Genomic DNA, 22,516 nt, shown 5'->3' with positions numbered 1-22,516 from the left:
TTGCCCCTGAAGGATGGTGACTAGTTATCAGCTCCCAAAAGCCTTCTTCTGCTATAATGCTTGCACTCCTTTTCTGCACTGACACCCATTTTGTTGGGCAGCATTCCATAAGGAAGCACAGAAAGCCTTTTCAGATTCATTTTTCTTTAAGAAACATATTTTTGAAGAAACATTCAAATGCTCTTTGGGGATGTGGGGAGGATACCTGATGCTTTAAAGCATTTTTAGAAAATAATTATTTTAGACTCACGAGAACCTGCTATTCAAAAAGTAATTGTGCTCTTCATTCTCTCTTCACTAGGTTATGAGAATATAAATGTTTCAGCCAATGTTATGGAAAGTAAAAAGCCAAAGGAAATCATTCAGGAGGGCTGGGATTACAATAAGGAAAAGTCACTTTATACTTTGGAAGACAAATACATTAGCAAATACCACACGTCGTTGATTAAAACAGAAACATCTCTGGGGAAAGTAGCAGAAGACACAACTTTGCAGAGTCTACAGCCATCAGCTAAGCTATCAGGGTGGAAAGGTGAAACTACAGGGAATGAGACGACAACCACCAATTACTATCCTTCAGAAAATTTTAAAGATCAAGTGGAAAAGTTGCAGGCACTCTGTATTCCAGGCAATGCTTATTTCTCCAAGGTGGTTAAGAAAGATGGACCTTCTGCCCATGGCACTGTCATGGAGCATGACCACACGTTAGACCCAGGAGACCATGAAGATGGAACAAATTCTCTTCTTCCCATACAAGATGGAGAAGCCACAACCGGCGAGTATGCTACAAATTTAGCAGAATCTGTGCTGCAAGATGCATTTATTAGATTATCTCAGTCTCAGCCTACACTACCCCAGGAAACTGCAGTCAGTGTCTCCGTAGGAAGTGCTCTGCTCCCTCGTCGCTGTTCCACAAAAGATATCGTGGTCCCTCAGTCATGGAATGAGCTCCCCAAAATCGTCATTGTTCAGAGTCCCGATGGCAGTAATGCCCCTGAGCCAGACATCTCTACGTGGCCTGAGATGGAAGTCTCTTTTGAAAACTCAGGTGGCCCCTCTGGAGAGAATGCCAGCAGACACCCCCAGAGTGCTCTAGAGGTAGCATTAGCTTGTGCAGCCACCGTGATTGGAACTATTTCCAGTCCACAGGCCACAGAAAGACTGAAAATGGAGCAAGAATCCCTTATTTCCAACCATCCACCAGGTGGCAACGACCTACTGCAGACTCAAGCGTCCCACGTACTCAAGGAACCTTCCATCAGCGAATACTCGTTTCCATCTGCTTTGTGTGGCATGACTCAGGTGGCCAGTGCTGTCGCTGTCTGTGGCCTGGCTGAAGCAGGACAGGTGAAGTGCCCTGAAGCTTCAAGTGGAGTCTTGTCTGCAGCTGTGTCTTCTGCAGCAATTCCTCCACTTTTTAATTTAGCAACAGGGAGGGGCATGGCACTGGGAAATGAGGCCATTGCAGAGGCATTGTTCAAAGAGGCCGCTCTGGTTTTAATAAGGCCTGATGCCTACAGCAGCATTGGAGACCTCATGGAATCAATGCACAGAAGAATTATGGAAACGGCTTCCAAGCCTCAGATCTTGTGCTCAGAAAATGCGCTTGGAAATGAACTGGCACATGCTCTGTCCAATATGATTCTGAAGCACTGCATTGATGAAATTCCCCAGCAAAATAAAAGAATCGACCCCAAAGGCACGCATTCATCTGAAACTCTGGACATCTTAATGGGAAGTATAAATCAACTGCTCTTCAATGTGATATGCTTCACACTCAAGAAGATGAGCCATATTGTACAGCATGGTGAATGTCCCACTCTCCTTTCTAAGGAATCCATTGGATGGAGGGAAACAGAAATAGGCAACCAGCCACCTGATCAGGCTGCTAGTCAAGCATGGACTAAAGCCACTGAATACTCCAGCAGCCATCCACATATTCATCCACGTAGCACTAGTCTTGTTAGCAATGACCTTGTAGAGGACATGCCCCCAAAGCAAGACAGCAAGAGTTCAGCAAAGCCAGGCCTCTTCCAGAACCCCATGCTGCAATCTGAATTGTCTTGTAGTCCCAGAATCCCTGGTTCTTCAACTGCTAAAATATTCCCCAAGGAAATCTATCTGAAAGGAACCATGGGAAAGGATATAATAAACCCATATGAGACACTAAGTCACAATGAGAATGAATGCAGAGCCTCTTCAGAGGGAGAAAGGACACAGGTAGCCACCAAGTGCAGCAGCGGTTCCCAGGATGCTGAGGACAGCTGCAGTCCCAACATCCAAGAGAAGTACAATTGTGCTTCACTTCTAAACAATGAAGTTCAAGTTAATCTGTCTTTGTTAGGGAGTGACTTGCTGCTTCCTGCTCAGTCCATGCTGCAGGCAAAACACACAGAGGTATACAGCATTACAGACTTTGCCGAAGAATTAGCAGAGACCATTGTCTCCATGGCAACTGAAATCGCAGCAATTTGCCTTGACAACTCAAAGGGAAAACAACCCTGGTTTTGCGCATGGAAAAGAGGGACCGAGTTTCTGGTTACCCCGAACTTAACCTGCCGATCTTTGAAGAGGAAGGAGAGTCAGGCCAGTGGGGCCGCTGTGAGGAAACACAAGCCACCACGGCTCAGTGAGATCAAGAGGAAAACAGATGAGCACCCGGAGCTTAAAGAGAAACTGATGAACAGGGTTGTGGACGAGTCAATGAACCTTGAGGACACCCAAGATTCTGTCAGTGTCTTTGCAAATGAAGTAGCAGCCAAGATCATGAACCTGACAGAGTTTACCATGGTGGACGGCGTCTGGCAAGCCCAGAGCTTTCCCCGGAATCGGTTACAGAGTGGAGACAGGTGGAACCGGCTGAAGGCCTCCAGCTGTGAAAGCATTGCTGAGGAAGACTCTAATGCCAGGGCCTATGTCAACAGCCTGGGTTTAATGAGCACCCTAAGTCAGCCAGTGAGCAGGGCCAGCTCTGTCTCCAAGCAATCGAGCTGTGAGAGCATCACCGATGAGTTTTCCAGGTTCATGGTGAATCAGATGGAGAATGAAGGAAGAGGATTTGAGTTGCTGCTGGATTACTATGCAGGCAAGAATGCCAGCAGCATTGTGAACTCAGCTATGCAGCAGGTGTGCCGGAAAAATGACCATCTCAGTGTGAGGTCAAGCTGTCCCTCTAAGCAGTCCAGCACAGAGAGCATCACCGAAGAGTTCTACAGGTACATGCTGAGGGACATTGAAAGAGAAAGCAAAGAGAACGCCTTCTCCAGACGCAGCAGCCAGGATTGGATGGCTGGTTTATTGTCACCTTCTCTGCGATCCCCACTGTATTACAGACAGTCATCTATGCCAGATGGCAGATCCCTGGGCGCCAGGCTGACAGTGAATGTGCCATTCAAAGCCAACTCCTTAGATGGCTTTGCTCAAAACAACCAGCGAGATTTCCTGAGCGTACAGCCAGTCAGCAGTGCTTCCTCAACGGGGCTCTGCAAATCTGATTCTTGCTTGTATCGCAGAGGTGGAACTGACCAGATCACAGCCATGTTAATTCATGAGACATGGGCAAACTCAATCGAGGCCCTCATGCGGAAGAACAAAATTATAGTGGATGATGCCCAGGCTGATGCTGAGCCTGTTTCTGGTGGCCCTTCCTTGCAAGTGGACAAGTGTGCAAACAGGTTAGCTTCGAGCAGAGTGCAAAGTGGGCCAATTCTTCTTGTCCAGGAGTCTATTGATTACCAGAGGAAAGACTCTGTTACCGAAAGCCAACATCCCCCAGTGTCCTCTCCAAGCAAAGCTGCTCCTCTTAGTTTCAGTTCTAAAAAGGAAACTTCCTTGTGCCATGATGGTGTCTCTATAAACCACACCAGGCAATCACTTTGTTCAAGGGAAGTGCCTTTGATTCAGATTGAAACAGATCAGAGAGAAGAGTGTGCTGGTGAACCTGAACACACCCTTTCCAAGTGTGGCCCCCTGGAAGGAGCAGAGGAGCATTTAAAAGACGATGAGAAAGTCCCAGATGTGGTGAGGGGTAGAGACACGGAGAAGAAGAACTGCCAAAACTACGGGTGAGTGAATGATATGTGAGACTCCATAAGAGTCCATGGGACTGGAGTTTGCATCTTAATTCATATTTATTCTAAATCTTAGGGATTTTATTGATGCAAGAACTGAATGTCTGAGGCAATAAATGGCTTTCTTGGGTTAAGAAGAACTTATAATAATGGAAAGATGGAAGTATTTTTTTTTAATTTCTAAAACAAATGGGATTCATTTACATAATAGAGGAGCTAGGCAGGGGTCCTCAAACTTTTTAAACAAGAGGCCAGTTCACTGTCCCGCAGACCGTTGGAGGGCCGAGGGCCGGACTATAGTTTAAAAAAAAAAACTATGAACAAATTCCTATGCACACTGCACATATCTTATTTTGAAGTAAAAAAACAAAACGGGAACAAATACAATATTTGTATTTGCATGTGGCCCGCGGGCCATAGTTTGAGGACCCCTGAGGTAGGGTATTGTTCTCCCCATTAAAATTAATTGCCCATAGTATGCTACTTTAAAAAATTCATGCATGGCAATTTTTAAGCAAAAGAAAAAATATGCCAACTAATCTACTTGAAAATTTTAAATTTAAATAAACTTTAATATTGTAAAATGACATTAAATATTTTGATATCATTTTTCTCTAAGGCCTCTCCTTTCAAGTTTTCCTTTCTTGCCTTGTTATAAAAATCTCTGCAAGGTCACCGTGTCCTGCAAGTGCTGGCCCTTTAGATGCATGGTATAATTATGGCAGCATTAGAGGCAAAACAACTCTAGAGTATTGTTATTTCAATTTCTTTTTCAGAAAAATTGTAATGTAGGTGACAATGCATTTTGAATTTGAGGCAAAGTAATTATTTCTCTTAGGCTGCTTAACAAACTGTCAGTTATTTTTACAGCTCCCATTTTTCATAGAAAATTCATACGATTCTTAAATATGAGACCATTGTATCATTTATAATTTTTGGTCTATAGTTAAAGTTAAAAAAAAAAACACAGAAGAAAACAAAAATTAAGCTCTATCTATGGAAAACATAGGATGAGAAATGGCCTGCATAGCTCTTCAGGGACATGTGCCTATTGCACAAAGAAACTGTGATTTTTAAGTGGTTAGTTACAATAAACAAGTTGAACACAGCCTTCATCACATTTCATCAGCCCTCAAATGTCCCCGGTACTTTCCCACCCTCACCAGGGAAGCTAAAGGGCTTCATCTTTAGGTGCTGATGTTCCCCATCATTATAAGGTATCATTACAAGGTGTGGGTGGTGTGTGGTTCAGATGCATGTGAATATTTCATTCTCAACCCCTCAGTGCTAAGAACTTAGCTTTCCAATTGAATTAAATCCTGAAAGAAATTGAAGGGAAGAAAGCATGAAAATATACAAGCAAAAGAACACAAATATAAACCAAATTAAGAATAGGCTAAGATGACCAAGAAGACAAGTTCTTATATATCAGTAATTCTCCAGCTATAGAAAATATTCATCAAAGTTTTATAGGAGCACCATACTTTACCATAGTATTCACCTTTAGGAAGTATGGTGAATTACAAATTTTTAAACGTGATCAAAGAGGTAAAGATATACAAGAGCCAATGTGTAATTCTTTAAAATCACTTTAACTTGAGATAGCAGGAAATGGAGAACACTTGATTTAAAGTCTCTTAAACACAGCAATCATAAACCAGCTAAGAATTTTTAGTCAAAGAAGGTGACCTAGTTAAGGAACATTCATGAACTAGTTTAACAAGATTTATGGTTGTAGGTTCAAATCAAATAGTGATTGTCACTACAGTGAAATAAAATTCATTATACAATTTTTACTTGAATGTCACTAATAGTGTGCTTAAAATAGCTACAACCTTGAGGCTTGTAGAAATTTTGGAAAAGCATATGATTAAAGCCTCCAACTGATTTAGCTTTGTGTTCCATATAATGACTCACACACATGACCCAAGCACAAATCCTCTCAGCTCATGATGTGGATTTCTGATTTTGTTTTCCAATAATGAAAGGGGGGGAAATGTGGAATCATCAGCCTTAGAAATTCAAGAGATGGGTCTGCTCCCAAAATGTAAGGACTACTAAATGTTAAATATATTTTTTTCTTTGTGGAGCAATATAAATAATAGAACATGAACTCCACTAACTAACCTTTAACCATGTCACCCTGGGCAAGTGCCTTCATCTCTCTACTTCAGTTTACATGCCTATAAATGGTAATATAATAATTTCATAAGAGGATTCTTAAGTGCCTACAACTCAATAAATGTTTGCTTTATGGTTGTTATTGTTGTTTGGGTTGGGGTATAGGGTTGCCTTAATTCCAGGAGATTATTTTCCCAAATGAATAGTATGAGAATTTTATTAAAAAGGAACTTCCTAGGATTTGAAAGAGGAGAAGTTAGTCATATTTAGATCACATTTTCTAATCTAGGATTTGTTATCATGAAATTTGATGTGTCAAAATAGCTAAACACAGAACTCAATTCCCTCTGAATTCTGTTTGGAGGTGGGGAGGTGTCATGTCCTGGAGATATTTTTAGGCTACTCTCTGGGGGACATTTTCATAATTCTTACTAAAAACTTCAAAAAATCTCAACATACTGAAATAAAAATCACTTCCTTTTTTATTTTATAAAAGAGTAACTAACCACTTCAGAATATATTATGGAAGTCATGTCCAAATAGAAATACTTATATTTTAGGCCACCACATCTGTCCAGATACTTGAATTATCCTTCGATTATAAAGAGTTTAAATAACGTGAGGTATTCCAGTTCTTGATTTCTGGAAAAAATATTATTCTATTACTGGGCAGCAATGTGTGCTTAACTCGGCCACCCTATCTGAGATCATTAAAGAATAGTATCTAACTTTTTGATAGTTTGGGACCACAAGTATAAACACCAAACTAAGATTCTGAACATCACATGTTGCCCTCACCAACATCATCTGACTTTTTTAGAAACATATTTTATGTTGTGCATTCATTTATATTTGTTTCAAGAAAAATAGTATTCATCCAACAAATAGTTGATACCCATTCATGTGCACTATCCTTGGGGCTTCAAATGCAGGAGAATATAGAGATTTGGTGCCTGTGCCCATGGCTCTTACACAGCAGTGGGAGAGACAAACAACATACATGAAAAATCTCTTTATAAAGTAAGTTATTGTACAGTGTGACAAGACAAAAATAAAGAGTAGTGTGATAGAGAATAACTAATTGGTCAAAGTGGCTGCTGGCATTTGAGATGAGACGTAAAAGGTAGATAAGGGGCAAGACATATGAAGTGAGACTTGAATGTCAAGCTAGCTTGAAAACTTCTCCCACTCTGAATCAATTATAAATTCTGGATTAATATAATAAACATCCTTTTAAATACAAGACAGAATTTAACATTATTATTAATAATGATCATCATCACCATCATCTCAGGGGCAGAAAATGAAAGGATCTGGAAACAAAAGTGGCGAGTTAAAGCTGATTCTGCACCTGCTCCTGAAGCATTTGTCAGTTTCAGTAATATATGAGTTTATTTTCTAAAGGCTAAAGGAAAGTGGGAAATTATACTGTGGTTCCAGCAAATGGTGAATGGTTAAGACTTAGAACTGACACCAACCTTCATATTTTGAAGTTATCTCCAATGTAAATTTAGGAAAAAGAATCACCCACAAGCAAAGGGAGCTGATTTAAAAAATAAAATCTGTATTTCAGGATTAGGGCTCTGGATAGAGGGGGAAAAAAATCCCCTAAGAATTTATAACCACAGCTTGTCCTAATGCATGTTTAGAGGTCTAATTTGTACCATGTAGGCGGTCCAGGGAACCTCCAAGCTGGTAACTTACCTTAAAGCAATCTCAGGTTAATAGCACTACATATAAAACCTTAGCAAAGGCAAAAATAAATCTCTGGAGATTGAAGCCCAAGTTTCAAAGGATTCCAGCAGAGAGAGCCCCATCAAATATTGGGGTGGGTAATTTTCCCAGCATGGTCCACCTACCACTTGCATTAGAATCACCTGGGATGGTTGTTTATAATACAGCTTTCTGGGCCTCTCTGCAGAAACACTGAATCATAACTCCGGGGAGGATGCTCTGGGTATCTCGTTTCAAATACCACTGCCCCTAAATAATTCTTATATGTGCACACCAGGGTGTTTACAGGCGTTTCTGAAATGAATGGAGGGAGTTCAAAGAAAGAGATCAGATTAAGAATTGGGAAAAGCTGATGGGGAGTTATCCTGAAAAGACAAAATGGGACCTAGGGCACCAGCAGAATAGAAGTATTGACCTAAAAGAAAGACCGCACCTCTGTGCAAGAACATCCCTACTCAGTATGGCAGAGATTCATGCTCAACAGCAGCCAGCGAGGTCCTCTGAAAAGTTCAATCTTATGCTCCCACTCTTGGTAATAATATCCTACCATTTATACAGTGACAACCTTGATGCCAGCGACGTACCAGAGGCTGAAGTCCCGACAGAAGGCAGAGCCCCGGATGAGGTTCCCAACCCTCCCGTCAGCAGTGGGGAGAGCACAGACAGCTGGTCTCAGCTTGCCAACGAGGAGGACAACCCAGACGACACAAGTAGCTTTCTGCAGTTCAGTGAGCGATCCATGAGGTACCTGCTCTTCACTTGACTTCCCAGGGAAACAGGTCTCCACACATATTTCAGAAATGCATTTTAAATGGTTCTCTGCAAAGGGTCCCAGTAGAGTGTGCAAAAACAGAAAGCTCCCACTGGGTCAGGTTGCCTGCCTATCATGATTTGTGCTGAGGGTTATCTAAATATGCAATTATGGCTTCAATTACCTTGGCCAAGGTTAAGAATAAGCTGCAAGCCCCAGCTAATGTATTCGGTGATGACAACTGTGAATTTCTTAATAAGAGCTGCTATTACACCTGGTATGTTTGATACTTTCTTTCTGGTTCATTTGTATTTCAGATGCAACCCAGGCTGGGTTTACATGAGGCAAGTGTTTCCACACTGTTGTGTTGTTTGGCCTGACTGTTCCTCTGCTTTCTCTGTCCTGCCCTCTATTGTTGCTCTGGAAAAACTAGAGAGGATCTAATAAGAGGTCAGATCTGATTAGATCCCAGCCAGTCAGCAGATATAAACTAAAAACTATCCCTCTATGAGATAAAAAACAAATGAAAAGAATCTCCATGTTTCAGCCTGAAGTCTTGTTTGGTACTGGAGACTCTCCAGAGTCCAGTTGATATGGGGATTCAGATACACCTGGGTGTCTTGATCCTTGAAAGTTTTATTTCTGGTAGTTCAGTCTGCCAGTCTTAGGAAAATTTCTGGATATTGAGTAATTTGTCCAAAATTCAAAAAACAAAGTAGAGATAAAAAAAGAGAGAGAGAGAGAGAGAGAGAGAATTTGATCTTTGGACGTAGCAGACATTGATAGGATTAATTACTTTCAGTGTAAGATCCGAGTCATCAGATTTCAATCAGTGAATATATTCAGTACCCCAGGCAAAACCCAAGACAGGAATTTGAAATGGAGGGAGTATAGTTGGTTACTCATGGTGCTCCCCAGGGAAGTCTGTCCCTTTGCAACACACCAGCTCTCACCCTTTGGAATCCTTACTTGGAAGAGATGTCATTGGACAATAGAAAAGGTGTGAGGAAACTTAGTGGGTTTGGTAAAATTGGATTCATTCCCCTTTGAAAGTACAGACAGAACCTAAAAATTAGCTCAACTCTACTGTTTCAGTAAATAAGTTTCAGGTTAGTAACGACCATATGTTGATTGTGCAACCTATGACAATGATGCAATACATGATCCCTCCTCCATGATTCATAAGGTAGCAGATGTTGCTGCTTCTCAAAGATTTTAAGATAAATGAGCTATAAAACTTGGCATTCCTCGACTTTGTACGTGTGCATTCTGCAGTTCCCCAAAATAAAATAAAAAATGAGCCAAGTGCACATCCTGTGGAATGTCCCTCAGAAAAGTCCCCTGAATATGTGCCCACTGTCAAAAGCAGGCAGATCAGCATTCCAGTAACTCCCCCAAACTGCATTCTCAGAAGCATATTAGTCTCTATGGGTCTTTTGCTAATAGATAAACATCTCCACTATAACTAGAATGAGGAAGAAAAAAGTCATGCTGATTGTCACCTACTATGATCTACCCCATGCAGCACCACTGCAGAAATTAGAAAACATCGATGGTGGTTGGCTTGAGCCAAAAATGTCTTTAGTTATGTGTCCCCTAATTTGGTCAGAAATAAATATCAATTTAGGAGTCCTGGAGACACAAAGCAATATTCTCCTGAGCACTAAAGGGAGGACCGGTGAGAACGGTAGATGATCGGTGTCAGAGGTGTGGCCAGGTGGTGGAGACAGGCATTAATATGTAAACTTTTGCTTTGTCAGCAATGGCAACAGTAGTGCCACTAGCAGTCTTGGCATTATGGACCTGGACATTTATCAGGAAAGCATGCCATCTTCTCCCATGATTAAGTAAGTAGCCATGGAGGTGCAATGATTGTGAGACCGCCACTCCAATTCCATTTGGCAACCCATTGTGATCATTCAGGTCGTGCCCAACCACCGATTTCATGATGTCTGTACTGCCGTGGTTCCCAGGCATGTGTGGTTCCATGTCACTGGAGCAAGAACTCAAGCCTAGAATAGCCCTAGCCTACCATCACCTCCTTTCTAGATTTCAAATCTGTCCTCTATAATATAATCATTTCAAATAAAGCTCATCCATACAGTCAGAAGTATATGTCACTGTACCTAACTGGACACCAAGAAGCAAAAATTCCATTTAAATTGTACCATGCCAACAACTTGTGATGCCAACCAAGTGTGATGGCTTTTCCTTTACTTGTAGACACCAGGGATTGTCAGTACTAAATGTTTTGCCTAACACCAAATGGTGCCATGATGAAGATGTGTCATTCCCACACAGTAACTCTGCCCCCTACACCATAGGACCTTCTGAAAGAGCAAGGAGGAAAAGCACTAAGAGAATACAAGGAGAGCAACATGAAGTCAGAACTACATCCTGAATAGTGATGCTTCTGGAAAATTAAATGAGTTACAATCTATTTTTATCATGATGACTTAGCCTGTTATTTGAATATTTCTGAAATTTCCAAAAAATGTAAATAAAGTGTAGGAAAAAAATTGCTCTCTCATCTGAGCTATTTTATCAACTACTCCTTACAGCTAAATCATTTTTGCTTTATGATCTAATCAAGTATCCTGCCTGTGGGAGTACTCCTTAGTGACTGAAAGTTCCATTCATTCTCTCTTGTTCCCCAAGGCCATGATTCATGAGAAGAGATGAATATACATATTATCTTGGGTTTGTTTTCTAAAGGGAGAACCAAAAACCAAAACAAATAAAAGGACAAATTTCTTTTCCTTTTTCAGGAAATATCTGTTTAGCTATCTTTCTCTGTGGTATGAGCCTACAATCCCACAGACTGTATAAATTCAGGGAAAACTAAGACCACCACCGCCCATAGCATCATTCAGCTCTGTAAGGGCAGAAACTGTACCTACCATCTGTCATTTCACTTAATGCCACTCACATAGAGATCTAGCAGAAATCTAGACCCTGAGGAAATTGACCATCCTTCTATGTAATTATTAGGTGTGAATGTAAAAACAACAAGGATCTCTCAACTTTAGGAATAAAATGAAATTTATCAGCCAGATCTTAGCAATAACATAAAATGTAAGAGGGAATCTTCTCTCATAAAAAGAAAACATATTTAAGACAGGAAAAAAAATGTAGGACAATCATGGGCTTCCCCAAAATGGTTAAATTCCTTTTAACTATTGAGCCATATGTTCTCATTTTGGAAGCACTGTATTCAGGGCTCCCTAATAAATACTCACTATACAAAAACACCTCAAATATTTAATATGTCTATAATGAAATACTCACTTCAGTCATGAATCTTTAATTCTAAATCACCTCCAGCTTACTACACTCTCCTGATAAAAAGGAAAAGTGTCAACTAATTGAGATATTTTATACAATTTAAGTTCTACAGTTCATTGATTATTTTTTTCCTTATTTCGGATTAAAAAACTATAGTCATGTAGAAAAAATATTTTCCTAGTCTAAAATGCAAATTTATGTTGGTATCATAATGTAGAAAAAAATCATTGTATCAAGATAGAGGCATGTGATGCTTTAAATGACAGGTAAAATACAGGAGACATAAATCCTCCAATCAGAACTAGTTAACATCATCTCTCCTGGACTGTTCGAGCCTCTGAAGGTTAATGGAGGATGCCTCTCTCAGAGTCTCCCAGACTAATTTTCCCCACTAGAACCATGCAGTTTCTCTGGCCTTTTCGTTTTTTAGGGGCAGGGTATTTATTGAAGACTCAATGGTCCTACATAATAGACACAATTAGTACTTTTCTAGTATCACTTCAGTCTATAAAAATGATAAACACAGAATAAAACTTCAGAAGCTTTTAGATCAGTAAAACCCATCGCCTCATCTTCCATGCACAGCTTACTCTTCCTAACCGTTACCAATCATATACTGTTGTTTTCTTCCAAAGTGAATTAATAGAAGAAAAGGAGATTCTTAAAGGACAGTCAGAAAGCAGAGAGGGTAAGCCGTGCTCCCATAATTTTGACACACAATTGGCCCGCGATCTCCCTGTGGAAAGTGAAATAAGGCCGTGTGCTTATCTGTGTTAGAATGTGCCTCGGGAGCACCTGTGGGAGCCGCCAGCCGCCAGGGGAGCATGCTGGTGATCAACTTCGACCTGGAGCCAGAGTGTCCTGACGCGGAGCTTCGCGCCACTCTGCAGTGGATCGCCGCCTCCGAGCTCGGGATCCCGACCATCTACTTTAAGAAATCTCAGGAAAACCGGATTGAGAAGGTACCGTGTTCTGTGTGTGGATATCAATGAAGCTTAGTCCCTATTTGTGTGAATTTTGACTTTTTTTAGATAAATTAATTTAGCTAACATATCTCCCTTATGGTATTTCCAACTTTACCCTCCAGCCTTGTGAAAATGATATTGACTGATTTCTGAAAAACAGAAAAACCCTTAAAGCAGCGGTTCTCAACCTGTGGGTCGCGACCCTTTGGGGGTCGAACGACCCTTTCACAGGGGTCGACTAAGACCATCGGAAAACACATATATAATTACATACTGTTTTTGTGATTAATCACTTTGCTTTAATTATGTTCAATTTGTAACAATGAAATTGGGGGTCACCACAACATGAGGAACTGTATTAAAGGGTCGCGGCATTAGGAAGGTTGAGAACCACTGCCTTAAAGTCTCAGTTTTGAAGAAGTACACAGCAAAGGAAGGGAAAACAAGGAAGAATTAGATACTGCCTTAGTCAGCTTGGGCTGCTTTAAAATACCATAGACTGAGTGGCTTAGATAAGAGACTTTTATTTCTCACAGTTTTGGGGCTGGGAAGTCCAAGTTCAAGGTACCAGCAGAATCAGTTGCTGGGGAGGACCCTCTTCCTAGCTATGTCCTCCCACAGCAGAGAGAGAGGCTCTGGCGTTTCTTCCTCATCTTATAAGGGCATGAATCCTACCATGGGAGTCCCATCCTCCTAAGACCTTATCTAAACCTATTTATGTCCCTAAGGCCCCACCTCCCAATACTATCACACTGGGGGGTAAGGGTTTCAACATATGGATACCCTCAGTCCATAATAGATAATGTTGTTTGGCTTATAAATGTAAGAAATGTTCTTGAACTGAATCCTTTAGTCATGGTTCTCAAACTCAGTGTGTGCTAGAAGCACCTGGGAGCTTGTAGAGGTCCCCATGCTCTGCCCAGTGAAATCAGAATCTCTTCTTGGGATGAAACCCAGGCATTGGGGTTTTCCAAAGGTCCCTGATGGTCCCTGAGGGTGCAGTGAAGGCTGAGAACCACAGCTGCACAGGCCATAATTGCAGGAGCAAGGTGAAGACCAGCTCACTTGTGCTTAATGTAATGGAATTCTGACTTAGAGCCAAAGAAGGTAGCTGCTTTCAGAAGTCTATGTTGAATGTTTCCAAAGAAGCAACCTGACACAGTTTGCAACCGCTCCCATAGATTCCACCATATGATTTGGTAAACATTCTAATTTAGTAAATGCACCTGAGAATATAAAAACCACCTGCCATGTGATACTTTTCTTCAAATGCGTCTACCAATGACATACCATCACAGGATGTAAATTCTTCTAGTTTCCTAAGACAACACATTTGCTCAAGAAATGCCAGCTATGGCATAAATGAAAGGAATCTAATTATTAATGATTCTGAAATGGCAGGAAAAGAACAATTTTGACTTTTATTTTTTCAATTAATTGGAAAGAAAAGCCCAGATCCTTGACCTATGAACACTGATTATGAAGTTACCAAGGCAATAACATTGACAGGCACAATAAAATATCTAGGACCAGCTGCTACTTTTAAAAGCCTATGGTAATGAGCTGGAAATGTCCTTTTCTGGCTTCTTCACCGAAACAGTTTCATTTTTAGCTAGAAGCTTTGTAAGTGAAGGAAGAAAAGAAAGTGTAAGGCCTTCCTGCTCATCAGCCCTGCAGATGTCTCAAGGTCTTGATGTCTGGGATTAAGTCATCACTGCCTCCCAGCAGGATATATTTAGTGGGACCAGATCCTTTTTGAAAGCTGTATTATTGGGATATTGACCTAGATTTAGAAATCATGAGACAGATTCTAGCCTGTGATGATTCTATACATTACCGACACAGTGGCCTTGCTAGTGGAGCATTTTGACAACGTTGGGTCAGTCAGCATCATCCTGTAGTCATCACCACATAGAGAAACCCTCCTTTAGCAGGTCCCAAATATATGGCGAGAAGCTGGCATTTGGCTTCTAGAAAGGTCTGTGGCAGAGAGCCTCCTGGGAAAGGTTTAACAGTGAAGAGAGTTCCTGGGTATCCACCCCACAATGCTAGCTCTCGGTCACTGGTCCATAGGAGGCATGCACCATGACCAGCTTTTATTTTGCTCCTTGCCCACTACTTTTGCCTCAATCTAGGCTCTCTTCAGCCTTTGCCTAGATCCATGGCCTCCAATCATTTTTATGTGTTTTCTATCAATATAAAACTATTGAGTAAGCAGCCCCAAGATATGCATGCTTATTTTTAATTATATCTGTGCAAATACATTACATAAAACTCAAGAATAAATACTTAGACAGGGTTCACCTGTAATGATTCTGAATGCCACTCCATATTCCAAATAGTCTTCTTGATCATTTTGAAAGTGTTTGACTTCATTTGAACACTCATACCTCCTGTCAATCAGCAAATATTTACTGAATATCTATTAAGTACAGACACAAGATATTAAAAGATGGCTAAGATACTATTCTTCCCTGAGGGATTTCTATCTATACTATAGTTGCCATTGGCCTCCCATCTGTCTCCCTTTTTATGTTATCCTGAAACTCTTTGAGATAATGTTTATGTTTCCATGCATTGAAAGTTAAGTATTTCATTTTCCAGCCTAGAAAATTGCTTTATTCTGATTAAGCCAACACAAGGCAAGTGAGCACAATAAAGCACTGATTTCTATAACTGTGCAAATAGTTGGTGCCATCGCAGCTGCAAGAAGAAACATAATTTAATAGGAACTCTTTAGAAGATGACTTCTCAGTAATTGAAATGAATTAACAAATTCAAGCTGGAGAGAAGGAAAAAGGCAGATAGAAATTAGCATTTCAGTTTCTGGTTGGTCTTAAAAATCTGAGCAAACACAAAGAGAGCTGAGCAAAAAATCCTAGAAGGAAATGTTGAAGAAATAGTAACTAAACCACAATCCTCATCTTTTTATTTTTATTGAATTTATTAGGGTGACTGGTTAATAATATCATATAGGTTTCAGGTGTACAATTCTATTATTCATCATTTGTATATGGTATTGTGTGTTTGACACCCAAAGTCAAGTATCTTTCATTCACAATCTATCCCCACCCCTCCTTACCCTCTTCTATATCCACCCCTTTCTCTCTGGTAATCACTATACTGTTGTCTGTGTCTATGAGTTTGCTTTTTGTTTTGCTTTTTGTTTGTTTGCTTTTTGCTTAATCCTTTCTCCTTTTCCCCCCAACTCCTCCACCCCTTCCTTCTGACAGCTGTCAATATGTTCTCTGTATCTATAAGTCTGTTTCTATTTTGTTTGTTAGTAGATTACACATATAAGTGAAATCATATGGCATTGTCTTTCTCTGACTGGCTTACTTCACCTAGCATAATGCTCTCCAGGTCTATCCATGCTGTTGCAAAGGGTAAGATTTCCTTCTTTTTTTATGACCCAGTAGTATTCCATTGTGTAAATGCACCACAGCTTTTTTATCCACTCATCTACTGATGGGCTCTTGGACTGTTTCCAGTTCTTAGGTATTATAAATAAAGCTGCAATGAGCATAAGAGTGCATATATTCTTTCATCTTCTTAATAGGTCATTTTTCTTCCTAAAATCCCAGCCAGTCCTTTCTCCAGCTACTCCAAATAAATATCAATGCCGTATTCTCCTACCACCAAAATGTAGCCAGGTGCTGGAGTAGAAACCCCACTGGGCTGACGTGCTAGAAAACCATGCATTGTGCTACCAACTTTTCATCTCTCAGGCCCTCGGTTTTTTCCTCTGTCAATGCCTACTTCATAGGGTTGTTGACAGAATTGAATGAGATTAATTACATAAAAGTACTTCCTAGAGCAGTGATGGTGAACCTTTTGAGCTCGGCGTGTCAGCATTTTGAAAAACACTAACTTAACTCTGGTGCCATGTCACATATAGAAATTTTTTGATATTTGCAACCATAGTAAGACAAAGACTTATATTTTTGATATTTATTTTATATACTTAAATGCCATTTAACAAAGAAATATCAACCAAAAAAATGAGTTTGCGTGTCACCTCTGACACGCGTGTCATAGGTTCGCCATCACTGTCCTAGAGGTTTGGGCTTTTAATAATTGTTACTTTTTTTTACAAAAGTATCTTACTAAGGGGTTTGGAAAGTCTTCAGGTTGGGCTCCATCCCAAAGTATCATGAAGGCAATGATCTATAACCATTTCCCCATCTTCCAACACTTTAGCTCACAATTTATCTGCACTCGAAAGCTTTCTAAATTGTGGTTAATTGAAGCTAGTAGCAATAATCAGGTGATAAATCTAGGATGTTTCCTCAAGCTTTCCTTTTCCTGCTTCAATGAAAAGCCAACCTCTCTTGCTTCGTGTTTGATGATGGCAGAGGGGAATTTCAAAGATGGAATGAAGAACCAGTAGAAGACCTAATGCAAAAATTTAGCACTTGATTTACTGGGCCTAAATGTATACATCCAATGAGAGATTATTTGTGACACAAATAGAAAGAATTGGGGAACTTACTATACAGTCCTGTCAGAGAAAGTCTATTCCAGAGAAAAGCAGACCAGAGGAAACCATTTAAAGGTTTAAAAGACAGACTCTTGAAAGATTTCCATCTAGTCTCTCTCAATCAATGAATGTCAACTGCTGCGAGGAAAATTCCAGTTCAGTTGAAAGAACACTCCAATGAACTGAACTGTCTAGAATGAAAATAAACTGTTCTGGAAAATAGAATCATGGCACCAGAGATATTCAAAACCAGCCTGGAGAACTGTTGGCTTTGGAGAAGTGGTTGAATGAGGTGGACTTTGAGGATCCGCTGTGCATTATGAGTTCTAATTCAATGCTTTACTCTAGTTTCTAGATGTCGTGCGGCTGGTTCACCAGAAGTCCTGGAAAGTGGGGGACATCTTCCACGCCGTTGTTCAGTACTGCAGAATGCGCGAGGAGCAGAAAGATGGGGCCCTGAGTCTCTTTGACTGGCTGTTGGGACTAGGATAAGGCAGCTAGGCCCTGTACAGTATTCCTTTTCTTTATTCCACTTTAGAATATAGTGATTTGTTCTAAATGCTCTAAACTTTCTCAAACATTGCATCCCATTAGCAGAGCTATAAAAAAATCTGCTGTTCAAGGCTACTGCCCATGGAGTAAATCAGAGGAAAAGCAAAATATAGATCTGTACAAGTCAATACAACCTGTGGGTGAGTTCAAAAGAGTTTTATTAGAGTGGCTGGAAAACTGAAAGTTTACAAGGACTGAAATTAAAAGCTTATAGCCCTAGCCAGTTTGGCTCAGTGGATAGAGCTTGGGCCCTCAGACTGAAGGGTCCCAGGTTTGATTCCGGTTGAGGGCACATACCTGGGTTGCAGGCTCGATCCCAGTTGGGGAGCATGCAGGAGGCAACCAATCAATGTTACTCTCTTTCTGTCTCTCCCCCTCCCTTCCACTCTCTCTAAGAATCAATGGAAAAATATTCTTGGGTGAGGAGTAACAAAAAGAAAAAATTTTAAAAAAGAAGCTTATAACTAGCCCCAATCTCTAAGAAAGCTGCTGTTGCATATTTTTATAATATAAGATAAAATGTGTAATGTTACCAATTATGCAGATCAACTGGAAACAAAGTCACTTGTCAAAATAATTTTGTAAACTATGTGGTATCCTTTATGTTACTTTTCTGAGCAGATTACAGGGGTGTCAGCCCAGGTGAACACAAAATATGACTGGAAAATTTTCAGAACTTATAAAAAATTTCCATTTTCAGACTAATATCAGTGGGTGTTAACAGAAATATAAGAGTATCATCAATGTTTTCTACTGAGGTGATTTTATTTATTTACTGCAACCCACTGATAACTATTCCACACTTCCTCAACAATACCTGGATTCCTAACTAATCAGAAAACTCTTGGTGTTCAGCTGAGGTCAAAGATTGTCTTGTTTCTATCTCTATATTAGGTGGTTAACATGGTTACGGAATTCTTACCCTAAGGGCAAGCTTTCCCCCCCAAACAAAGGAAAGTCTTTTGAGATAAAATCTGCTTGTGTGTTAAATTATATAAAATATAAACTTTCATTTTATTATTACTTTAAGTTGTGAAGAAATTATCTTAAATAATATATTGGATTATCTTAGAGAGCCATAAAATCTGAAGAGATTGTTGTCTTAAGTCACATATATTGATACTTGAGCTCAGTGGTTTCATTATAAATGTGCTGGTCCCCCCATGGCCGACCTGCTACTCAGATGGCATTCATACTGACAGAGGCAGGATTTGACAAAACCAGTAAGGACCATACACTCTTCTGGATCCAAAGATATTATTGTTTAATTTGGGGAAAAGAAAACTTATTATATTTAAGTATTTTAATAACAGAGATTTAGTCTTTGGAATATGAGAGCAGCTAACTTCTCCTTAATAAGTCTCCTTTCCTTTCAACTAAATGAGCTACACTGGTTTTTATTTTCTTGATCAAAGAAGGTGTTTATTCAAGATTTCCTGAAATACTATGCTTTTACACTATTTTTAGAGATGGTGAAGTAATTTTAAAGGGGAACAAGGCCCCACACCACGAAAGGCCCCAGTAATACTGGCCTGATGTGTCATCCACGTGTTGAGATGTCAAGAAAGTTTCATTGTAAGCCACACTTCCCTTCCCACCATCCACCCCACAAATCCATCCCACTACTCGTTAGGCATTTATTGTATAAGTAGTCCAAATCTAGGTTATTCATGGAATTTGACACATTAATCAAATGTCAAATTTTAAAATTTATTCATCATCTCAAGCTGCAAATTCTCTGTGCTATTAAATGAAAAAGGATCTATTTATTTTTAAAACAATCTCAGAATACCGTGTGTACTTTTGTTGTGCTCTAATGAATGTTTACGTATCCTACAAAGCACAAATATTGGATTGTAACCATGTGATGAAGTTATATGTGTTGTACTGAATGTTGCAAACAAATCAATAAATTTTTGTTGTCAAATCTTTCATCCTTTTTTATCCAAGACCTCAAAGGAAAAATAGCCACAGTGTAATTGGAAGAAGATAGATATATCCCTTAGATAGGTTTTGCTGACCCACTGTCAGGTTTTGAATAATTAAATGGTCTTTGATTAAATTTGTTAGGAACAGTCATATTCATGTAAATCAGCATTTCTCAACCTTGACACTATTGACATTTGGGGCTGGATGATTCTTTGTTGCAGAGCATTGTCCTGCACATTGTGGGATGTTTAGCAGCACTCCTGGTTCCTACCCACTAGATGCCAGTTACCACTTCCCCAATTATGACAACCAAACATGTCTCCCAGCATTGCCAAAGGTCTCCTGTGGAGCAAAATTGCCACTGGTTGAGGAACACTGGTGTAAGTGATGCATTGAAGGGGCAGAGCCTGAGACACTAGGAGGTGTTAAGGTAGAGGAGGAGAGCCTGTAGCCCCTCATCTGGGGAGTCCAAGCAAGAACCTGAAAACCAGACATTGTCTCCCCAGCCTCCCAAGGCCCATGGACTGTGACTTTACAATACGTCAGAGGGACGGAAGAAAAAGGCATAAAACAAACAAGGAATCTCCAGACCTGCGGATAAACCCACCTAGACTCTAAGTAAACTAGAGGTACTAGTAAACTCATCAGTCTTAGAGGTAAATGGATCAATGCTCTGAATTCAGGAAATAAATTATTACAATTTATGCCATAAGTCATTGAGTCTCCTGAGCACTTTATTCCATACTCAGAAGGTATGAATATGCTTACATAAAGACAAATCCTTGTCAGTCAGAGAGTCATGTCAAATAAAAGCAAACTCTGGCCCTGACTGGTTTGGCTCAGCGGATAGAGCATCGGCCTGAGGACTCAAGGGTCCCAGGCTCGATTCCGGTCAAGGGCATGTACCTTGGTTGCAGGCACATCCCCAGTAGGGGGTGTGCAGGAGGCAGCTGATTGATGTTTCTCTCTCATTGATGTTTCTAACTCTCTTCCCTCTCCCTTCCTCTCTGTAAAAAAAATCAATAAACTATATTTTTTTAAAAAAGCAAACTCTGGACAGTGGCAAGCAGAGACTATTTTAAAGGATTATTACAAAAGGGGAAAAGGGACTGTTGCGATGGTGGTTGGGGTTTATTACAATGATGAGGATGCTCCTCTGTGAGATATGCAAGTGTCTCAAAGGGGGTTATTTTATAGAGATGAGTAAAGACTAGGAAGAACCAGTGTGCAGAGTGGGATGGACAAGATGAACCTTGGGAGGTGGCACAATGGGACAGCGCAGGCTACTATCAGGAGGGGCTCCAGGAGAGGCCCTATGCTGCATCAAGCTGAGGATAAGTCACAGGTCAGGAGCCTGGAGAACGAAGCTGTAGGTATTACACTACCTGAACTATGCTGCAAGGCTATCATAATCAAAACAGCACGGTACTGGCATAAAAATACACATAGATCAATGGAACAGAATAGAGAGCCCAGAGATAAACCCATGCCTATATATAGTCAATTTATAGCAAAGGAGGCAAAAAATATAGAATGGGGTAAAGACAGTATATTCAACAAAATTGTGCTGGGAAAACTGAACAGATACATGCAAAAAAAGAAAATAAACTAGACCACCTTCTTACACTATATACAAGAATAAATTCGAAATAGATTAAAAACAAAAAATGTATGGCCCCAAACCATAAAACTTCTAGAAGAAAACAGTGGCAGTAACTCTTAAATTGCTCTTAGTAATATTTTTTCTGATATATCTTAAGCAAGGAAAACAAAAGAAAAACAGATGGGACTACATCAAACTAAAAAGGTTTTGCACAGCAAAGGAAACCACAGACAAAATGAAAAAACAGACTGCTAAATGGAAGAAGATATTCACCAATGATACACCTGATAAGGGGTAAATATCCAAAATTTATTAATAACTCAAACATTTTAACACCAAAAAACAAACAATCCCATGAAAAAATGGGCAGAGGACCTGAAAAAGCATCTCTCCAAAGAGGGCATAGAGATGGCCAATACATAGATGAAAAGATGCTCAACGTCACTAATCGTCAGTAAATTGCAAATTAAAACCACAATGGAAACATTGGCAAGCACCTAGTAGGCAATGGTGAGAACAGGGATTGAAGAGTTAACTCTGCTCCAAAGAACAGAAGTGACAAGGAGCCAATACATCTTTAATATCTGAGTGTTTCCTCTCACTCCCGCCCCCTATCTCTTGGGCTATTTTCCCACCCTTGGCTAAGATTCCAGTACATTCCCTCATAAGCTTTCCTGAACTTTCTCCAACCCTTGCTGTCCCTGCAGGTTCATTTACTTGCCCTGCATGAGCACATGGTTTGGTAACACCAGACTCACTGTTGCCTGAGGCATGGAGTCTTGTCTTTTAGAATGGCAAGGTCAAAGCTGCCATCATCAGAACTCTGACTAATGAATAAATAACATTTAACAATAAATAAACGTATTCCAGGATGAAAATGAATTTTTCTGACTAAGCAAGGAGGCTTTGGCAAGCCCTTAAGTTGGAAGTTATGACACCAGCTAATGAGCATCAGAAGTCCAAGCATGTCAGACTCTGAAGATTCTGGAAACAGAGGACAGCCTTGGCATGCTGGTGCCCAATGTT

The 22,516-nt window shown here is 40.2% G+C and overlaps 1 protein-coding gene across 7 annotated transcripts in view; it reads left to right on the top strand.

The window, feature by feature from the left end:
- Positions 1-19,885, top strand: part of SPHKAP (SPHK1 interactor, AKAP domain containing) — a 99,285-nt gene extending 79,400 nt beyond the window's left edge. For 4 of the 7 annotated variants that reach the window (XM_070422310.1, XM_070422306.1, XM_070422308.1 and 1 more), the window contains 7 exons: positions 302-4,064; positions 8,484-8,669; positions 8,994-9,020; positions 10,437-10,523; positions 12,597-12,649; positions 12,739-12,923; positions 17,755-19,885. In XM_070422310.1, the coding sequence (XP_070278411.1) occupies positions 302-4,064; positions 8,484-8,669; positions 8,994-9,020; positions 10,437-10,523; positions 12,597-12,649; positions 12,739-12,923; positions 17,755-17,898 (4,445 nt within the window). In that variant the 3' untranslated portion in view covers positions 17,899-19,885. The remainder of the gene's footprint in view (positions 1-301; positions 4,065-8,483; positions 8,670-8,993; positions 9,021-10,436; positions 10,524-12,596; positions 12,650-12,738; positions 12,924-17,754) is intronic. The other 3 variants (XM_070422307.1, XM_070422311.1, XM_070422312.1) reach the window with 3 other exon arrangements.
- Positions 19,886-22,516: the final 2,631 nt, after the last annotated feature.

The sequence above is a fragment of the Myotis yumanensis genome, unplaced genomic scaffold (genome assembly GCF_028538775.1).
Source record: "Myotis yumanensis isolate MYYU_CA2020_CCGP unplaced genomic scaffold, mMyoYum1.0.hap1 SCAF_8, whole genome shotgun sequence".
Classification (NCBI taxonomy): Eukaryota; Metazoa; Chordata; class Mammalia; order Chiroptera; family Vespertilionidae; genus Myotis; species Myotis yumanensis.
Note: the sequence above shows the minus strand (reverse complement) of the source record. Positions and strands in the feature narration are given on the sequence as shown.